The sequence below is a fragment of the Takifugu flavidus genome, chromosome 11 (genome assembly GCF_003711565.1).
Source record: "Takifugu flavidus isolate HTHZ2018 chromosome 11, ASM371156v2, whole genome shotgun sequence".
Taxonomy (NCBI): Eukaryota; Metazoa; Chordata; class Actinopteri; order Tetraodontiformes; family Tetraodontidae; genus Takifugu; species Takifugu flavidus.
Genome location: NC_079530.1, coordinates 12853469 through 12871651, shown reverse-complemented (window position 1 = coordinate 12871651; position 18183 = coordinate 12853469). Strand labels below are relative to the sequence as shown.

The 18183-nt window shown below is 45.8% G+C and overlaps 3 protein-coding genes across 5 annotated transcripts in view; 2 read left to right on the top strand and 1 right to left on the bottom strand.

The window, feature by feature from the left end:
• Positions 1-363: 363 nt before the first annotated feature.
• On the top strand, positions 364-4266 carry LOC130534114 (radial spoke head protein 3 homolog B-like). The gene is made up of 10 exons (XM_057048011.1): positions 364-719; positions 1002-1205; positions 1383-1524; positions 1605-1691; positions 1869-2857; positions 2952-3191; positions 3256-3318; positions 3631-3729; positions 3849-3998; positions 4187-4266. The coding sequence occupies exons 1-5, from the start codon at positions 591-593 to the stop codon at positions 1943-1945; spliced, it is 639 nt and encodes a 212-aa protein (XP_056903991.1). The 5' UTR covers positions 364-590; the 3' UTR covers positions 1946-2857; positions 2952-3191; positions 3256-3318; positions 3631-3729; positions 3849-3998; positions 4187-4266.
• A 225-nt stretch (positions 4267-4491) lies between these two features.
• On the top strand, positions 4492-7390 carry LOC130534112 (alpha-1A adrenergic receptor-like). The gene is made up of 3 exons (XM_057048006.1): positions 4492-5579; positions 5803-5963; positions 6055-7390. Exons 1-3 carry the CDS (start codon positions 5426-5428, stop codon positions 7324-7326), a joined length of 1587 nt encoding a protein of 528 aa, XP_056903986.1. The 5' UTR covers positions 4492-5425; the 3' UTR covers positions 7327-7390.
• A 239-nt stretch (positions 7391-7629) lies between these two features.
• Positions 7630-18183, bottom strand: part of slc35f3b (solute carrier family 35 member F3b) — a 29934-nt gene continuing 19380 nt past the window's right edge. For all 3 annotated transcript variants that reach the window (XM_057048007.1, XM_057048008.1, XM_057048009.1), the window contains 6 exons: positions 14773-15115; positions 12698-12917; positions 10484-10609; positions 10011-10203; positions 9809-9898; positions 7630-9712 (listed from right to left, as the gene is read on the bottom strand). In XM_057048007.1, coding sequence (XP_056903987.1) covers positions 9474-9712; positions 9809-9898; positions 10011-10203; positions 10484-10609; positions 12698-12917; positions 14773-15115 — 1211 coding nt within the window. In that variant the 3' untranslated portion in view covers positions 7630-9473. The remainder of the gene's footprint in view (positions 9713-9808; positions 9899-10010; positions 10204-10483; positions 10610-12697; positions 12918-14772; positions 15116-18183) is intronic.

Here is an 18183-nt window from a genome sequence, read left to right as displayed (position 1 = left end):
TTGTTGTGTAGCGTAATTTATCATAAAACGCTACCGCTCTGATGGCGTAGCATCACCAATAATTGTTAAAGGACACGTATTAAGGTCCTGTGCTTCCATTGTTCTTTTTAAACCTCATGTACTTGTGTTCCGATCAGGATAATAGCACCTTCCTCTTCATCCAGCTAGAAAATACGAAACATGTTATTCTAATTCTTTATGTTTTAGGACAGTCTATCAGTTTGGAAACATAACTTATGACCGCCATGTTCTCAGGGCAAACATTTTCGCCCAAAATATCATTTCAGCGGTACGTATGAAATAACTACATGTTTATGTTTTTACTTTTTTTAGTTTTAACCCCTTAACCTTACACATGTGTATTGTCATCGACCCTCAAACAGAAAGGTAAGTTAGATCCCTCAGTGGTTGAAAGACAGCAGGGGATCAAGCCATCCTCTGGAAAACGCCCCAGGGGGCAGACATCCAGGGCTCTGCCTGGGAGAACACACATTGATGTCCAAACAGGTAACACACATCTCCCCCGAGGTGCATCACATTCCCCACAGACAACCGCCATCTGTCTGGTTTTAGAGCCTTATTTGTACGAGATGTCCGATGTCATCGAGACCTCAGACTCGGACTGCCAAACTGATCCTTTTCTGGACATACCGTCAGCCCCACTCTTCCGATATGCCAGAATTGGCAACGATGTAGGAACAGTGATAGAGGAGGGAGAGGTAGGTGGTCCGAACAAGAGCTCTGGTCACTCTTACGGGCCTTCAAAGTCTATTTACTGAGAGGATCTATAACTCTTTTAGATATGTTGATCTAAGGGTGTTCATGGCTACCTTTTTAACTCATTATTGGTGCACATGGTTACATCACACACTCCCATTTTGCTCTTTATTGTCTTTGGAGTTTTGTTTTTTTTACTTTTCACTCTGGTTACAGGTTTTGATAGTAAATCAAATGTTTCAAGGCGAGCTGTGTTCCGGGTCTCATTGCGTTTTTTTCTGCAGTTGTTTGACTTTGACAGGGAGGTGGCGCCCATGTTGTCCAACCTGGTGGGAAAGGTGGTGGAACAGTCTTTGATGGAAGTGATGGAGGAGGAGGAAGTGGCCTGTTTGAAGGCTCAGCAGCGAGCCTTCGAAGAGCTTCGGAATTTTGAATTGGCAGAGATGAAGCGGCTTGAAGAGCAAGAGAGACGGCGCAGACAGGAAAAGGTAGGGACCTTCACCAAATTATAACTGGGCAAATAATCCACCTTTGGATACTTTGTTGGACATTTTTAGTAGATATTAACTGATATTAAGCCCACTGATTTGAATCACAGTTTTAGCATATTGTTAAATTTAGCTGTGCACATTTTTTCTCATTTGCTTTGTTCCTCCTGTCTCCAGGAGCATCGAATGGCCCAGCAGAGCGACCTGTTGAGGAGAGAGAGAGAGGTCGCAGAGAAGCTCGCCAAACAGGCCGACACGCTACAGTACATATCCGACCTCTTAAAAAGAGCTTCTGCTCCAAAGAGACCGCCCGAAAGAGGTCAGCACTTGTTTTCCTAACATCAACGGGTATATGAAGTCGCCCCTCATCTGTTCTATGTCTTGAATTCTGGTTTCCAGATGTCGAGAGCAACTTCATGCCATGGTTGACGTCTGAAACTGACAACTGTTTGGACAAGAGAAATGCTGCAAGAGAACTCTTGGACAGTAAGACATGACAGCATATTCGCACCGTTTACTCCATTAACATTAACAAGAAGAAGAAAAGTTCGACGCTAAAAACCTGTTTTCAATGCCCGAACGGCACATGATCAGTGATAAAAATAGAACCAAAGACTTCAGTATTAACACAGAAAGCTGACGTGTTTGGATCCTGTGCTTCAGGTATCATCCTTGATATGGCCCAGAAGAGTCGGGAGAGGCTGAAAGACTTGGAGACGCAGACGTCTGAATCTGAATAGAGACTCTCAGAGGTCACCCTTGAATTCTTTTTATTATTATTGATTATAATCTATTAAATATAAATTTTTATCATAATCCAAAATAAAATGTCTCCCTGAGAACATAGCAACGCAGCGCTAGTATTTTGGAGTGAAAAAACTTTGTTTTTAGCGGTGTATAACATAGTAATACATTATATCTGCAGAACAGATCAATGTAATGTATATGTTGAAAAAAACTCTAAAGAAAGCAGTACAGCGAAATTCCTAGAACAGGCTAAAGTCATTCTATCCGTTGTAGACAACCCAATCGGCAGATGTTATCCTGTAGAAATAATTACCCGTGACGTCAATGACATGTGGCAGAGGGAGAGCATCACCTCTGCTTGCCGGCTTTTAAGCACCTGTGTCTCCCTTTTTGATGAAAGTGTACATGCAAGTTTCACGATGTCTGTCAGATTGTCGCTCGCCGTGTCAGAGGAGGAGACGCCCGGTCCGGGGCGACTCGGTGTGGAGGTGGCCTGCGAGGTCATGGCTGCTCTCCTACCTTCTCTCTGGAAAAGCGAGCAGCTCCCTCTCTCCATCCTCTCCTCTGCCCTGTCCAGCATCAGAACATTACCCGATGCCCTGGTCTCAAAGGTCATGACCAGGCTGCTGGTGCCTCTCCTGGGCTGCAGCAGTGGCGAGACCTTAGGAAGCATCCTGAGATGCATCCTGGATGACCTGTGCTGCTGGTATTCCACTGAACGCTCCCCAGCGGTCACAGAGCGGACACTACTGTGTCTGACCGTCCTGTCAGATCACATCATGGAACCTCGTAGCTTCCCCTCCTGCAGTGATCCCTGGCTCAGATAGTTCAGGACGGACCGATGCACAGAGAGTGTGTCTCAGAAGATGAAGGGGTAGAATGTCCTACGTCTACCCCAGGAGATGGTAAACTGCTCACTTTTGTTGTTATTATGGTAGATGTAGTATATTTGTTTGGTGATGCATCTTCTCTTCCCTCCTGGGTCTGATGTTTTTGCAGAGTAACACTTGGTCAGGTGGACACCCCCCCCCCAGAAGACAGTTGCTCAGCACTAATGCCCACGAATTCTGGCCTGCCTCGAAAGGCTTCAGCTTCAGTTGACTGACTTTTGAGACAGGTGAAACCTCCATGGGCTGTTTTTTTAGGTTGCCAGTGAGCTGATGGAGCTGTCCCAGTCAAAGAGAGGAGTTTCTGCTGTGATGCTCCACCACTGCTGTCAGCTGTACGGCTTCATCCTCGGTGAGGCTTGTGTCTGTGGACCAGCGTTCAGGGGCTTTTCTGAGAACTTGTCTCTCTTTCACAGGCTCATCCAGGACGTTCGAACATATGTGGAGCAGCTCGGCTGGTTACGGATCTGTTAGAAAAGGTATAGATGGAAAAATGTGCATTTAAATCCTGGACAGCCTTTCTTTCTAAAATAACTTGCCGATTATATTTCTCGAACAAATCTTGTAAACATCTTGACCTCTTGTCAAGTGTCATTAAGCAATTTGTACTCTATCAACACTTTTTCATTTGTGCTGTGTTTAACAGCAAATACTTGTTTTGCTTTATCGCTTGACACTGGGGGGGGGGGGGGGGGGGGGTTTCATTAAGGCAATAAGTCGCTCGTCATTTACAGCAACACCGAACAGCAGCTTCATTATCTCGCTCTGCTCACCCTTCTGTATCCCTTCAGGAAATCGGCATTTCACAGTCAAAGGTCCATTACTATAGCAACTCCCTGCAACATCAAGTGTGGCAAACACTACTGCTGTTGCTGCCCAAACTCAGAGAGGTAAGATAGTCATTCCAATTACACACCAACACAGTAAGGAACACTGTGTGTGTGTGTGTGGTGTGCAGGAGTGTGTGTGTGTGTGGACACTGTTGTGAACCATATGTGCATGTGTGCAGGAGTTTGTGGACACTGTGGCGGACCGTGTGTTTGAAGCTGGTTTCTGCAGTAACCAGGCCTCAGTCAAGTACCTGATTGAGTGGATGATGGTTCTGATTCTGGTGTGCTATCCCCACCACATGGACAACTTCTGGACCTGCTTTAGCAAGGTGAGATTCCATTCATATGAAATATGTTATTAATTTAAATAGGTTATTATCTTTCTTTTATTAACATGTGAGCTCTCACTTCCTGTTAGATGTTTCCTATGCTAGACTAAAGTATATAAGTGAGTATATAAGTTTATAAACATACAGTATATATTATTTAAATTGGTGCTGCTGGTTTTGTTTTGTAGGTCCGTGAGATCTTCAGAGTCTCGTCTGAGCTGAAGCCTCCTCTGATGGAGGTGATTTAATTAAATGATCTCAGACCTGAGACATGCACAAGTTGCTTTTTGTGACCCTTCCATGCTTTATTTCATCTTTGTGCTCTCTACCATCGTGGCTTCCTGCTCCATTTAACCACTTTTCATGGCAGAAAATTTCAGAGATTCTTTTTTGGATAAAACTGATAACAGGGAAAACAGCTTCACTTTTCCCCTAAAACCCCAGTATTCCACATCTGTAATTCCATTTTGCTTTGTTCCACAACTGGACTTCCGCGTGATTTTTACGTGCGTATTCATCAGGTGAAGCTTGTGCAGCTCTCAGACTTCCTGCAGGAAGGAATGAGGCGCATCGTTGGAGTGGAGCAGACAGCCAATAGCCAGAGAAAAAACACCTGGTCATTTCCAGTCCCATCAGAGTGTTAGCATACACAAACACATTCCCCTCCACAATTCACAGGAAAGATGGAAACTGACAGTTACTAAATGCCATCTCGCTGGTTCAGTGTGTTTCCCTGTTGGGATGAGCTTCTCCCTCCACAGTGAGCCTGTCAGGGCACGCCGGCCTCTAATTGGTTCCCCCAGAGGAGAAGCTCCAGGAGATAAATTATGCAAACTGCTACGAAGCACCATCTTTTATGTGGATTTTTTAAACAACTTTTCTGATTTGAGTCAATATTAACCATGTTTGGTGCGGCGCAGCATGGCACGGCTCTAATTGATCTCACCTAGTTCCCCTCGTGATAAATCCAGCTCATCACATCACCCTTTTACTGTGAAGAACACTCATTGATTCAAAGAGTAATCAATAGTGTCCGCAGGATCCTCAGATGTAAGAAAACAATCCTTCTGGCAATCAATAGGAGATAAAACTGGACTCACTTGGCCACTTACACTGAGGGCTTTTAAAGAGGACGAATGGGATGATTGAGTGATAATGGTTTTCTTTTGCTGTTTTTTTGTTTTTTCTTTTAATAACAATTTTAAATAGATATTTTACGGTGGGCTGAATAAAATGAGACTTTACGTTGCATTTATTGACTGGTTGGAGGTTGGACCATCCCAGGGCAGTGAAGGGGTTAAATAAATGTTTGCTGGTTCACATGGAGAGCCTGTGTTATCAGAGGGGGGTAGTTGGAGCACAGAGCGCTCCGTCACAGCTGAATGTGCTCCGACATGTGAGGGCAGCAGCGGCGCCTCTGCTGGGATATGGGTGACCCGGTCGGCCCGGCACTGTCTCCATGGGCTGCGGCACCAAAGATCAACGCCAGCCAGAACGAAGGTGCAAGTGTCGGTGTGTCGAAGCAGGTCCAGCTGCTTCTGGAGATCCTCATAGTGCTGATGTGCGTGGGTGCTGTTACAGGTACTGCTCAGCAGCAGATTCCACCTTAATTGAACATATAACACTTTTATGAGTCGATAATATCTTTAATCATGTTATTAACCCGTGGAAAATGGTGTAGTAGCCATCAAACAAGTAAAATAGATGTTGAAACGCATCAGATGAAACGATTTCTCCAACTTTTTGTGAGTCAAATCGTGCTAGCATTTATTTCTCACCTCTGTAGTTGTACGTTTCTATGCAGGGAACATTCTAGTCATTGTTCTTGTGGCCGCAACCAAGGCGTTCCACTCGGTGACGTCAGTGCTGATCATTAACCTGGCCGTCAGCGACCTGCTGGTTGGTGCTGGAGTAATGCCCTTCGTTGCTCTGTCTGTCCTGAACCACAGATGGGTGGACTGTACTGTACGTCTGCGCTGCGCAACATTTAAAACTATGTATGAACCACAATGTGGCCATCTTTACTCACCCTGGTGTTTAATCTCCTGTGCAACAGGCCCTCTGTTTATATGTGGGTTACACCTCCTCGGTGTACTGCACAGCATCTGTGCTGACCTTGGCTGCTATCGCTCTGGACCGCTACCATTCCATCATGGATTGTCTGCACTACAGCTCCCGCTGCACCCTGTGGCGGGCCTGTGCTGTGGTGCTGTGGATCTGGCTGCAGGCTCTGGCCACCAGCTGCCCCCCACTTCTAGGCTGGAGCTCCATCAGCTACGTGGTTCCCATGTACAGCTGTGCAGTCGACTGGGCCAGCACCCCCAGCTACACGGCCTTTGTGGCTGTGCTCTCTTACCTCACCCCTGCATTGATCATCCTCTTCTGTTATGTGAACATCATGAAAGTGGCTCGGAGCCATGCTAGAAGGATCCACACACTGGAGGACTCTGTCCAGCGCAGCAGGAGTCTGAACTCTGGATCTCCTTCCTGTTGTTCATCTCCTCAGTACTGTAAGAGACCTCACTGTCCTGCAACTCTCATCTATCATGTAAGCGGGCATCTCTTGTCCAAAGGGACCTACGTTAGCCCCACGCTCGCTGATTCTATAGAACAGCATGTTCCTCCATCCAGACGACTGCTTTCCTTCTTGGCCCAGACCTCCTCGCAGCCACCCTCCCAGAACTCCCAGCAGCACCAAAACCATCACGGAGTGGTTCGTCTCTTTCTGGTCATCTTAACGTTCTTCCTCTGCTGGACACCTTATATACTTGTTGCTTTGATCCAGGCGGCAGAGACTGCCCTCGTGGGCTGCTCCAGCCTCGTCCCACCCTCCGTTGTTACAGTTTCACACTGGCTGGTGTTGCTGAACTCTGACATCAACCCGCTGCTGTACGCTCTGCTTAGCAAGCGTTTCCAGGGTGCACTTCAGGGACTCAGGCAAAAAATAAGAGCATGCCTTAGAAACAACACGGGAGGAGTGAAGGTCAGAGCTCAGGGGGAGGATGGCAAAAGCGGCGACCCCTGCACTCTGACCACCGCCGATCCCAGACCGGCTTTCAGCTCTGAGGATTCAGCATGTGATGATACCAAGAGTTCATCCCCCATTTCTACTGTCAGTACTCACTATAAACTTAATCCCGAGGAGGATCTCTGCACATCACACAGCGGTTGCATCAAAAATGCATCGCAACACACCTCTATGGACCATTTGCGAGTCCCCTGCTGGCCACAAGAGGGCAGCAGGCTGCCTTCCTCTGCTCTCACCAGGGAACATCAGGCTACTTTCTTTTTTGGCCAGATTACAGTCAGAGTGGAGCATAATGTCTGACTAAAAACAAAGGGAAAAACCTTTTACTTGAACTGTGATTAAAGCACTTTCTTATCTTTTTGTATGTAATGTCTTGATTAATTTATTGAGATATGAAAAAACCTGGCCTACCCAGGGGCACTAAAATACTTCAAGTTAATGTCAAAGGCACAAAAAGTGTAAATGTCTTAGGATTTTGACTTTTAATTCAACCAACCTGCTGAGTTTGCGATGAAATCAATACATTCTTTTATGTTGCATGTAGCTCTTTCTGTGTAGATTGAGAGGTAAATAAAGAAAAGAACAAGAAACTTGACAGGGAAATGTACTGAAAAGAAATCTTTTATATAGTACATGTGGTTACACTTGAAGACACCCAAAGAGATCCAATATCATTTTGTCACAGTCTTAATATTTCATCCTTAAATGAAAATCATATGTTGCATCTCAGTGTAAAAATTGTCATTCCTTACAAAGGTTTACATTTACTTCTAGCAATAATTCCAGAGGAATACATTATTATTATTTATTGTCATTGAGAATGACAATGGGAAACAGTGCCATTGTACTCTATTGCAAAACAAAGAAAACGCAGTGATGTGGACTTGCCGGCTGCATCTGCGCCTTCATGAACGTGCATGCTCATCTTGCAGATCTCACTCACTGTCTCCTCGTGGTTATTAAGCCACCAGAGGCAAATATATAAAAAGTCCTGCACTATGCATCACAAAATTATTCCAGAAAAAAAAGAAAAGCAGATGAGTCAGATGAGTACAAGAAGGTATTAAAAGAGTCTGCAGCAGTCTGTGGTGGCACTGTAACAGAAAATAGCACGTGGCGAGCGTGTGTGTGTGTGTGTGTGTGTGTGTGTGTGTGGGAGTGGATCGAGTGATGTTCATACATTCACAACAAGGCAACATTTCCACCAGTGGCTTCTCGAGGCGTCTGCCTCCTTCACTCCAATGTTGCTGCCGGGTGCCACTGCAATGTCTTTCAAAACAGAACCTACTTTAGAGTCAAGTTTTCTGTGGACTAATGCAAGCCGAGTGAGAACACACCTCTCTCCGAGATCGTTTTAAATTGCATTTAATTTCCGCAAGGAAAGAAAAAAAAATCTTGCAGTTGATGTTTTAACGGTACGTGAATGCAAAGGGAGGCTCAATGGAAGCTACAGTTGCTGTTTGTCATTATTAAAGGGGTAGATTTTCATTTTCGTTTCATTATTTATGCTTTCAATCCATCCACTGGGGAACCCAAAGCATTACATTGAGATGGATAGAAGCTACTTTACTTGACTGGGTATAAAAAATAAATGAGTATACGTGTGTAATACCTGCATTAAACTGTAGTGTATTGGTTAGATTTTTTTTAACGTGACATAGTTACTTAATAAATGGACAGAAAGCTTAACCCTTTTAAAAATCCAACTTGTCTTATAAATTAAAAGGTCATGTAGCAGGCATACTGGTTTTAGATCTCAAAGACTAAACTGGGTGTTGACGTTGATGAAGTGACCCAGAACCACAGGGAGGTCAACGCTGAACGGATCCGACCACTCAGGTTGAACAGAATGAGGCAAAGCGACACTTCTTGAGCTCCAGTTGATCCTCAGATGTCCAGACAGGTCCCGTCACACCAGATGAGTGCGGTGGGCCCACCGCTCCAGGGCATCCAAGGTGTGAAACAGCTATGTACACTGTGTGGAAGGCAGGCATTTGTCATTAAGTAGAGAGACACCACAGCGGGCTCCCTGTTGTGTTCAGCATTTTAGGCGTTCGTCTTTGGATCGTTAAAGTAATTGTCAACAGTAGGCCCACTTCCAAACGTGTGTTTTGATTTTAAGAGTTGAAAAATATCAGGCATGTTGGCTCAGGGAGGTGGTAAAATGGAATGACAAAGAAGTAAAACAAGGAATAATAAGAATTAAAAAAAAGGGAGTGCATGACTCAATCAGTGGGCTGAACCTGATTATTTGAGGGATTTCAAAGGATTCTAACTGGTATGAGACCATGCACCAACTTGGATCATTTGGACTGGGAAAACCCCCAAACACTCCCTGTGCTAGAATGTAGCAGATCAGAAGAGAGGTTGAAGGTCCCAACCCCACCAACAGCATCGTGGCAGCAATGTGTATCGCTGCCTTTACGTGTTTGGATTATTCCAAGGTGTCAATGTGCAAATGTCATGGATGTCCGGGCTCTTCCTCTCCAGTTGAGACCTGTGGTAGCACCCGCCTCTCCGCCGCCCTCTGCTGGCTCATTGCGTTTACGCAGCTTTGTGCTGAGCTGAATGATGCACTGGTCCCAGTCTTCTGGCAGCAGAAGCATGAGGAAACCCAGGCAGATGATGAACACAGCGATCAGCCGCACTGTGTTGAAATTAATATCACATGTGTAGAGATCCACCACTGTAAAAATCATATGCCATGTCAATAGAAGCGTGATTAATCAGTAATCTCAAAAACAAAGACTTTAAAGTATGATGCAGCAGGAGAGACGCTCACTGGCATTAACAGGAACACTCAGGACGATACCAAGAGAGATTAATGTCGGGTACGTTATTGCAATGCCAAAGTTCACCAGTACGTTAAAAGCTGGAAGAAGAGGAAAATGGGGAAAAAAAACACACCAGTTAAACTCTAAAGCAGCATCATCATTGCAGCAATATGATTCTCTAATATGTGCTTCCTTATCTGTGTTTCCCACCAAAAAGCAGGCCTGCAACCCCACAGAGGTAGGCCCAGGGGATGTCCGCAGGGGAGCCGATGTACTCCACATGGGTGAAATATAAGATAACTGGCACAAAGCTGATGAACACGAAGTTGGCGCTTCCGACAATGCTGAGAAAAAGTGCAGCCTCGCCAAATTTGGCACTCCCCAGGACCATCTTGAAGAGCACCTGAGGGGTAAACAAAAGGACGGACATCTGTGATGGTACAAAATCTCCCTGTATCCCCTTAGGTGCCACTCAAAAGCAACTTGTCTGCAGCCCGTCTATCAGGATAAAGCACGATAACCTCACTCAGCAGGGCAGCAAGAAGCATCTGTTACGGTTGCACATTTAATGATGGCGTTTAGCTAGCTCGGGAAAGATGGTTTATTCACAGGTGTCCGCAACAAAGGTGTCACTTTAAGAAGGTTTTATGGGCGTGATAATGTTGTCAGATTGAAAGACGCACCTTGTAGAGCGCCGACATCGAGGCAGAGGCCACAACAAAAGTAATCCCGATGACCGAGTGGCTGTGGAAACCATCAGCGTAGGTCATCATTACGATGCCCGCGATGGCCAAGATAGCAGCAACAATCTGCAGAGGGGCAAGAGAGAGACAGAGGAGGGGGGGATGATCGGGGAAAGATGGATAGATAACATAAAGACGCCTTCGCAGCAGGCACGCACGACCTCCACACGGGTTATCCAGCGTAAAATCAAGAGCTTTACAAGAATAAAACTGCCAGGGGAATCGTTCACAAGCGGCTTTTACTGTACAGTCAGCAGAGAAAAAAGCCCCACATGCAGCACCTGAAAGACCAGCAAATGTGAAAGTCAGCCATTTGAAAATATATGAATACAATGTACGTATTGTTGTGGCAGTAAATGCACAAGCATAAAACGGAGTTACTACGATAGAGGGTGTGTATAACGTGATTTCTACGTCTGTGTTCAGCATCATTCAGTGGCCAAACCAACTCTCCAAAGTCGGAGGCGGCATCTTCAGTGTTGGCTTGATTGGCTCACATTGATTTTCTTCCACTGCCTTCATGTTTACAATCCAAACACGCCCCACCATCGCCATTGATCTGCCAGTATAGTAACTTAAGAAAACAAACAACACAAAAGAAAGAGAGTTTTGATTCAACCTTAAGTAACAGGCGACCGGGCCTGTCCCTGCTTTATTACAAACAGCGAGTGCGCTGGGGGACAGAGCTCAGCGGATGGATTAGCTCTGCATTAAGAAGGTGTCAGGAAGATGAATGAGCTTCATGCTTTTATTTGGTCAAAGCCCTTCAAGCACCTTTGGCTAAAGTGTCTCCTTCTCCGCTGCAGGCCGCCTGTCACTCACCTGCACGTGCTCATTTCTTTTGACGGGCAGTTCGTTTACAATGCCGGCGTCCCTGCACGTGTTGCCATCTCAGGCTACATCGCTGTAGTTACAGCGTTAGTACAGCAGCACCTGCGCTCGGCTTTTTCCGCCTCCTATGATCGTGATTTTTGCTCGGTAGTCGAAACTCAGCCATTCAGGCGAATAAATGCTGTGCTTATACAGATCCATTCAAACGTTACCCTCTCTCACTCGCTTTCCTCCTTGTTCCTTACAATGAATCCGAGATCCCCTGCATTGCTGCAGACATCTGAAAGCTGCAATCCCAACGCGAACAGAGAGAGAGAGAGAGGATGGGGGGGGGCAGAGCGAGAGAGAGGGGGGGCAGAGAGAGAGAGGGGGCAGAGAGAGAGAGGGAGAAATGGAGGGGCTGTGTTCGTAAGAGCGAGCAGCAGGATTATAGCGGCATTTGTCTCTACTGAGGCCTTTCATCACCGATAATGGGGGTGGGGAGCAGGCTTGCGCATGGGAGGGGGGGGGGGGGTTTGAGTGTGGGAGTAGGAAAAAAAGGAATTTGTTCTGCAGATATGCAGATATGAAAGCATTTGAGGAGTCACAGCGGGAGGCGAGGAAGACAGACCTCGGAACCCCTCTGCCCGTCCCTCCTCATGTGGTCGCAATCAGCAGCAGAACACGGGGGGCACGAAGGCGCAGCCGCACGCCGGGGCGGGGGGGTGTGTTTAAGTGACACGATCACCGCTGGGAGAAAACCACCGCGCAGGTGACGCTCGCTCGCTCTGGTGCACCATAAACGGCATTCATCAGCAAAATGCTGAGGTGGCGAAGGCCTGGTCCAGGAGCCTGGGACGTCTCTCAGGGACACAAGAAGAACCAGCAGGAGGGTCTGAAGGTCATTCAGTCTGTTACAAAGGCAGCACAGCGCTGTGATGCAGCGTTGGTGGTTATGGACTTTCACAAGCAGATCTTGAGTTACACAAACACCCGACTCGTGTTCGGGATGATGTCTGTCACGGCATCAATATCAACGGCTCCTGAGCTGAAGGACACGACCCCGAAGGGTTCCATTAAACCTGATTATCTTGGTTGTTCTGTGGCCAGTCATCAAAATTAAATTTTGTACTTTATTTTTTTTTCATTTTCATCACCTTTCATCACTTACTTTACCATACCAATGATCTCCATGGCAACAGTCCAGTGTGTTTTCTGTTACACTGTCGTCAGTCATTTATATTTCATTTCTTTCTTTTTATTTATGTTTTTTTTTTAGATGTATTAAAATTGTGTTAAGTCTTTCATGTTCGCCCTGTGTGTCACCGGGACAGATGGACTCACCCTGACCCCCATGAAGCGATCTCTGAGTACAATCCAAGACAGCAGGAATACGAAGGCCTTGTTACAACAGAAGAGCGCCGACGCGTCTGTTGTGTTGATCTTCCTGAGGGCCTGCAGGTACAGGTAGTTGGTGAGGACCCACAACAGGCCAAATGGAGCAACCTTGGTGAAAAACACCCTGGGCGTCAGCCCGTCGTCCCCGAAAAAACGACAACACTCCCTGTGCAGAGACAAAAGGCAAAGCAGAGTGTTAGCATGCAACGGCACTGTGGGATGGTAATATGTAGTGATAATGAGTATTTATTTGACCACTTCTTCTTGTAGTCGGCTTTGGTGTCTCTGCTTCAAACAAATGAGTTTTAGAGGAACCTGCATGGTCATATTTTATAAATACACTCAAAGAAATACATGAATGACTATTTCTGGAGCCTTTGCGTGTTTTCAGGATACCATATGTTGTAGTGGAAAAGGAAAATGAAGCTACAGTAATTTGAGGTTTTAATAATAATGTTCTGGGTTTTTTTTGCTTTGTTTTCTGTTTCAACCCGATAAATGAAAATAATTACCCACTTCAGTGACACAGTGCCCTGTTTTTAGATCCAACGTCCAGTTTGAAATGAATCAAAGTGTCTTTTATGTTGAAGCCGGTTTCATTAAAGGGAAGCAGGAAACACGGTCCGGCATAAGCAGGTGGTTTGTTTCTCATCCGCTCCACAGGAAGAGACGAGAGAGAAATTACAAGTGTCAGCTCGGTCTCCAGTTCTTTGCATTGTCATTGACCCCCTCCCCATCCCAAAAACACTTTTTGTTTTCCAGTACTCCGAGCACACCTCAGCTCTGGGCTGAGTTCCAAATCTTTAAGTGAATCCCTCAGAAATGAAGGATTACACCACAGTGGTGCAGCACCCCGGCTCAAACACACCGTCCACCTCACCACCGCGTCTGCAGCAGGTCCGCCTGGATTACGGACTCTTTACAGCTCCAGTGACACTATAAAGATCAGATTCTAAACTAGTTCCTGATGCAGACCAAAGATGAGACCCAGATTTTCTCCAAACTGAATGATGAATAAGTTTATATTCAAGATTATGCAAAACATTCACTCGCTCATGTGTAACAGATGAGCTTTTCTGATTGTTGTGTATTTGTTCTAACTGTGTTGTGGAAGCTTTAACGGAGCAGCTAAATATTGGAATTTCATCTATGATATTTAGCTGAGACATCTGAAAGAATTCAAGGACATTTACAGCTTCAACGCTCCGGCATATTTGCCTTCTGGGACAACTCCATGAGCAACGTGATGGTAGGCGTTTGTTATGTGGCCGTAAATGAGTTCTAATGTTTGCGTTGCATTCCGGACACCCGAGGCTGCTGCTAACTGCTTTTTCATGCTGTGAGGTGGTACAACGCAGCGCGAGAGGGCGGCTTCACATTGATTAGCTGTAGCAGCCCTCATGTTGAAAGTGGAAGAATTAAAAGAAAAGACAGAATTAAACCAATATCACCTGAAAATTATAGTCTCTTTAATGAAACTGGATCCCTGAAATGGTTCATTAGTGGGCCCTCCCACACAGGTGTATATATATGTATACAGTACTTTTCTTTCTTCACTGCAAACATCCGATGCAAGAAACCTCTTTACTAATTTATTTGTAACATGCAACTTCACAATGTATTTAGTCATTTTAGGAGATTTATTTTTTCGTTTCTTTAATCTTAAGGCCTCTATGCATGTTTATTCCCTGCAACACAGATTTTCTGTGTGTCCTTCAGCTGCAAGGACATTGAACGCAACACCAGTCTGTACTTAATTACCTTTCTCCTCATCAGTCAGTCATGCGGTCAGCTGACCTGAGGGGACACGCTGACGCCTGGTTTTGTATTTCTCATCATTTTGATGTTCGGTTTGATCCCAGCCTTTTCATGCAGAGTTGTTCGCCACTGCAGACCGCCCAATCAAGGGCCATTCACCCTGTGATGTGTGGTTTTTGCATATCGACCGACCTGATGTGTAACACAGTGGGCCTCTGTTGCATTATTCGTTACCCGTTGGTTACAGGTTGGCGCCGCCTCACCTGAATCTCTGTCTGGGTGTCTGTCTCTCTGGGTTCTTGCACAGGTGGCCGATGTAATAGAGGGGGAAGAAGAGGCAGTTCCAGGTGGTGGCAAACCAGGTGAGTGTGAAGGGGGCGTCGAACTTTTTAAAGGTCAGCTTGGCCAGCTGGGTGAACCCTGCCCAGGAGGAGCACATGCACATCACCATGGCGACTCCCCATAGCGCTTTGCGCACCTGCACGGTTGTCACTCTGATGCAGCAGTGGAGCCTCCGTCGGCTGGAGCCGACCTCTGTTCCCGCGGCGCCGCCTGCTGACTGTGACTCTGTGGTGCCCACCGCATTCTCTCTGGTCCGCTCTTCTCCTGCAGAGATGCACAAATGATAATTTTATGGCTAAAACATGATGATAAAATCCATTTACCTTGTAAAGGTCTGATAAATATGGTGCACCGGGATAAGGTTGACTCCATTTCATTAGCTTATCCGCTGCAAACCCAATCTTAGACCTGTTTTGGCAGACGTCACCCATGTATTTGTGTCCGTTCCTGGATAAAAAATAGCTTTGTCCAGAGTTAAATTCCACTTGAAGGGAATCAGTCAGACATCTGAGTTCAAAATGAGGTGATCAAGTGTGACAGGCTGCAGCCTAACAGAGGGCAAAAGAGGCAGATCTGATATCTAATCCAAGCTGACCCCTTCCCCACCTCACAGCATCTATACAATAATGTGTGTCCAGAGAGAGAGAGAGACAGAGAGAGAGATATTGCACAGAAATCGAAACACTTAACTTTTCTATGGCGCCCGTCACAAAGATGACACGCGCCATATGTATTAAATAATGTGTGAACTGATGCAACAATCGGTGATACAGCTGTCCTGCTCACACCTACTCTGCCTGTCAAAAGTGATTGGCTTCAGCCTCCCCCCTCCCCCCAGGAGGGTTACAGATACAATGAAACTCTTCAACACATGCATACCTGATGATGCAATAAACAGTGAAAAGTGTAAATGGGAATACGCTTGAAAACAACGTTGATCTTTCCACTTGTTCACCTTCCCCACTATCTGCAGACAACAATGCATAAATTATTCACGCATCAGATCTTCATCCAGGCGGGTTATTGCCCTCCCATTGTCTCAGTGACATTGTGTATCGAGGGATAAATTGACAGCATCTTGGGGAACAGTGACTACAGCAAGCAAAGCCCGGATAAAAAGAATCTCCACAACACCGAACAAAGGCTGTGTGACCACAGCAACAATGTCCATTTTGAAATAATTGTGCCTCATCTGTAACTTCCTACCATCCAGCAAGTTCAATGTTAATAATCCTCCCCATGGGATCTCACACAGAGGCTTATGCTGATTTATCTGCACCTTATCCTTCCAAGGGGAATGCTGGATGCAAAAAAACAGCCAAGATGAAACCAATGAAACCCCTCAACTCAACATGCTTAATACAGTTACCACTTGGTCGTAAACATCCATTCAAATTCATAAAACTTTATTTATCCCATTGGGGCGATTCAGAAAGTAATAAAAATCCATAAATAAGCCACTTCGCTCATTTAGTCACAGGGGTCAAAGTATGAGTAAAAAGTAGCGGCTTATACTACGGAATGTGCGCTAGGTCTTTACATACAGGTGTTGATGCCGTTGTTTTGTGTTACTACTGTTTTTTTTTTGGGATGAGCGACTTATTACTCACACGGGAGTGACCTCTGACCCCCCCAGATTGCCTCATTGTATCATTTATCATCTACCTTCCCATCCAAACCTTAGTTTTCTAGATTCCCATGTAAAATACACATATTTGTGTTGATCTATTGCAGAGAAAATGTCGTCTGTAAACAGAGGTCTGTAAACTTTACATGATCTCTGGCTGCACTGTATATTAAAAAAGCAAAACACAAAACAGGAGACACACTTATACCTCTGAGACCTGTGCTGAAAATCCCCACACTCTAGGCCTCTTTGTCTTGTTCTCAAGGTCATCCCTTGCTTGACTTTTGTCCTTCCTGGGCTTCCGTCCCACATGCTTGGGCCCTGGCCTCCACTCTATACTGCAGCACTGTTCAATCTCCCAAATGAAGTGGTGGGCCGTGCCAATCCGCCCCTCCCGCAGAACGCCGGCGCCAAGCTAAGCATTTTCAACTCCGGCACGCGCCAACAAACTAAACACTGAAAACGCCCATGAACGCATCACTAAAAACACATTTTGCCCACTAGTTCCTTGACGTTTAAAGACACCTCTAGTGAGATAGCAGCTGCATCCATCTGTGCTGATCCATGCGGCTGAACTCATCAGTAGGATGAGTCCTGGCCTCCATCGTTAGAGGACAGGAGTGGCTGGGTGATTTAAACAGGCCCCCTCCACTAACGACATTTGGAGCCAATATTACTGTGAAGGTAGCAGCACGTAACATCTCCATGTGCGACTGCTGAATGATTAACTGACGTCTGTTAACCCTAACGGAGCACGGTCAAATGTCGACAGACAAGGTCTACATCATATTTTATTGAGATGATGTCATTAAAACTATAGCAATTGCATTTTTTTTAAAATTCTTCATTAAAATCCATCAGTCTGAAGCAGATTGTGTAGCTGATTTGTCCCTTTCACAGCAATATGCTTCTTTTACATCAGCAGCTAACTGGAAAAATCCCAAACTCACTTTGCATGTCTGACCTACATGAAGTGCGCTCAGAATCTCCCCGCTGATGTTCAGCTTTATCAGGCCAAGACCAGGCTGCTTTCCTGCTACTCCCTCCATCTCAGCCCAAGTGCCTTTCTCCTGCAGACTCTACAGTGCAGATTTCACCTCCCGATAGCTGCAAATCCCAGCCCGTTCGCATACTTCAAACAACCTGGAGCTGACAGACATGTCCCTCTGCAGGTCCCAGCACAGGCCGCTGCCCATGACATCCTCTGATTTTATTCATTTTTTTGACAAGTCCAATTTATCAAAGCAAGAACACACATCTTTAAAAACTTTAAAATGTCTCTTATTCAACAGATGGATGGATGGATGGATGGATGGATGGATGGATGGATGGATGGACGGACGGACGGACGGACGGACGGATGGATAGGCTTACATGTGAAGCTATGGTGGTGACAGAGCTGTAGGACGTATAGCTCCACGATGCCGCTCTGCCTCACTGACTCAAAGGTAAACGGATCGATCACAGAAGCTCCGCGTCTGTTTCTCTGCTTGGTGATGGATCTGATCGGACACTTGCTGGGTCAACGGCATAATCAAAGTCTACCTGGCGAACTCCTCGACCTTCGGTCCTCCACGGTAATTAATTAACTGTCACTAATGAATAGCGTGTCATTATTACCCCTCTGGCAGACATGTAAGGAACAGCACAGCCCCGTTGGTGGAGGTGGAACCTGGGAAATTCTTCAGTGCACTGCTGAGTTTCA

What these genes read in the sequence shown, in the direction of transcription:
- LOC130534114 (XM_057048011.1), top strand. Translation starts at nt 591, where the DNA reads ATGTCCGATGTCATCGAGACCTCAGACTCGGACTGCCAAACTGATCCT. An exon ending in AAAGAGACCGCCCGAAAGAG is followed by an intron (nt 1,525 to 1,604) that starts GTCAGCACTTGT and finishes TCTGGTTTCCAG; the next exon opens with ATGTCGAGAGCAACTTCATG. An exon ending in TGCAAGAGAACTCTTGGACA is followed by an intron (nt 1,692 to 1,868) that starts GTAAGACATGAC and finishes CCTGTGCTTCAG; the next exon opens with GTATCATCCTTGATATGGCC.
- LOC130534112 (XM_057048006.1), top strand. Translation starts at nt 5,426, where the DNA reads ATGGGTGACCCGGTCGGCCCGGCACTGTCTCCATGGGCTGCGGCACCA. An exon ending in GTGCGTGGGTGCTGTTACAG is followed by an intron (nt 5,580 to 5,802) that starts GTACTGCTCAGC and finishes GTTTCTATGCAG; the next exon opens with GGAACATTCTAGTCATTGTT. An exon ending in ACAGATGGGTGGACTGTACT is followed by an intron (nt 5,964 to 6,054) that starts GTACGTCTGCGC and finishes CCTGTGCAACAG; the next exon opens with GCCCTCTGTTTATATGTGGG.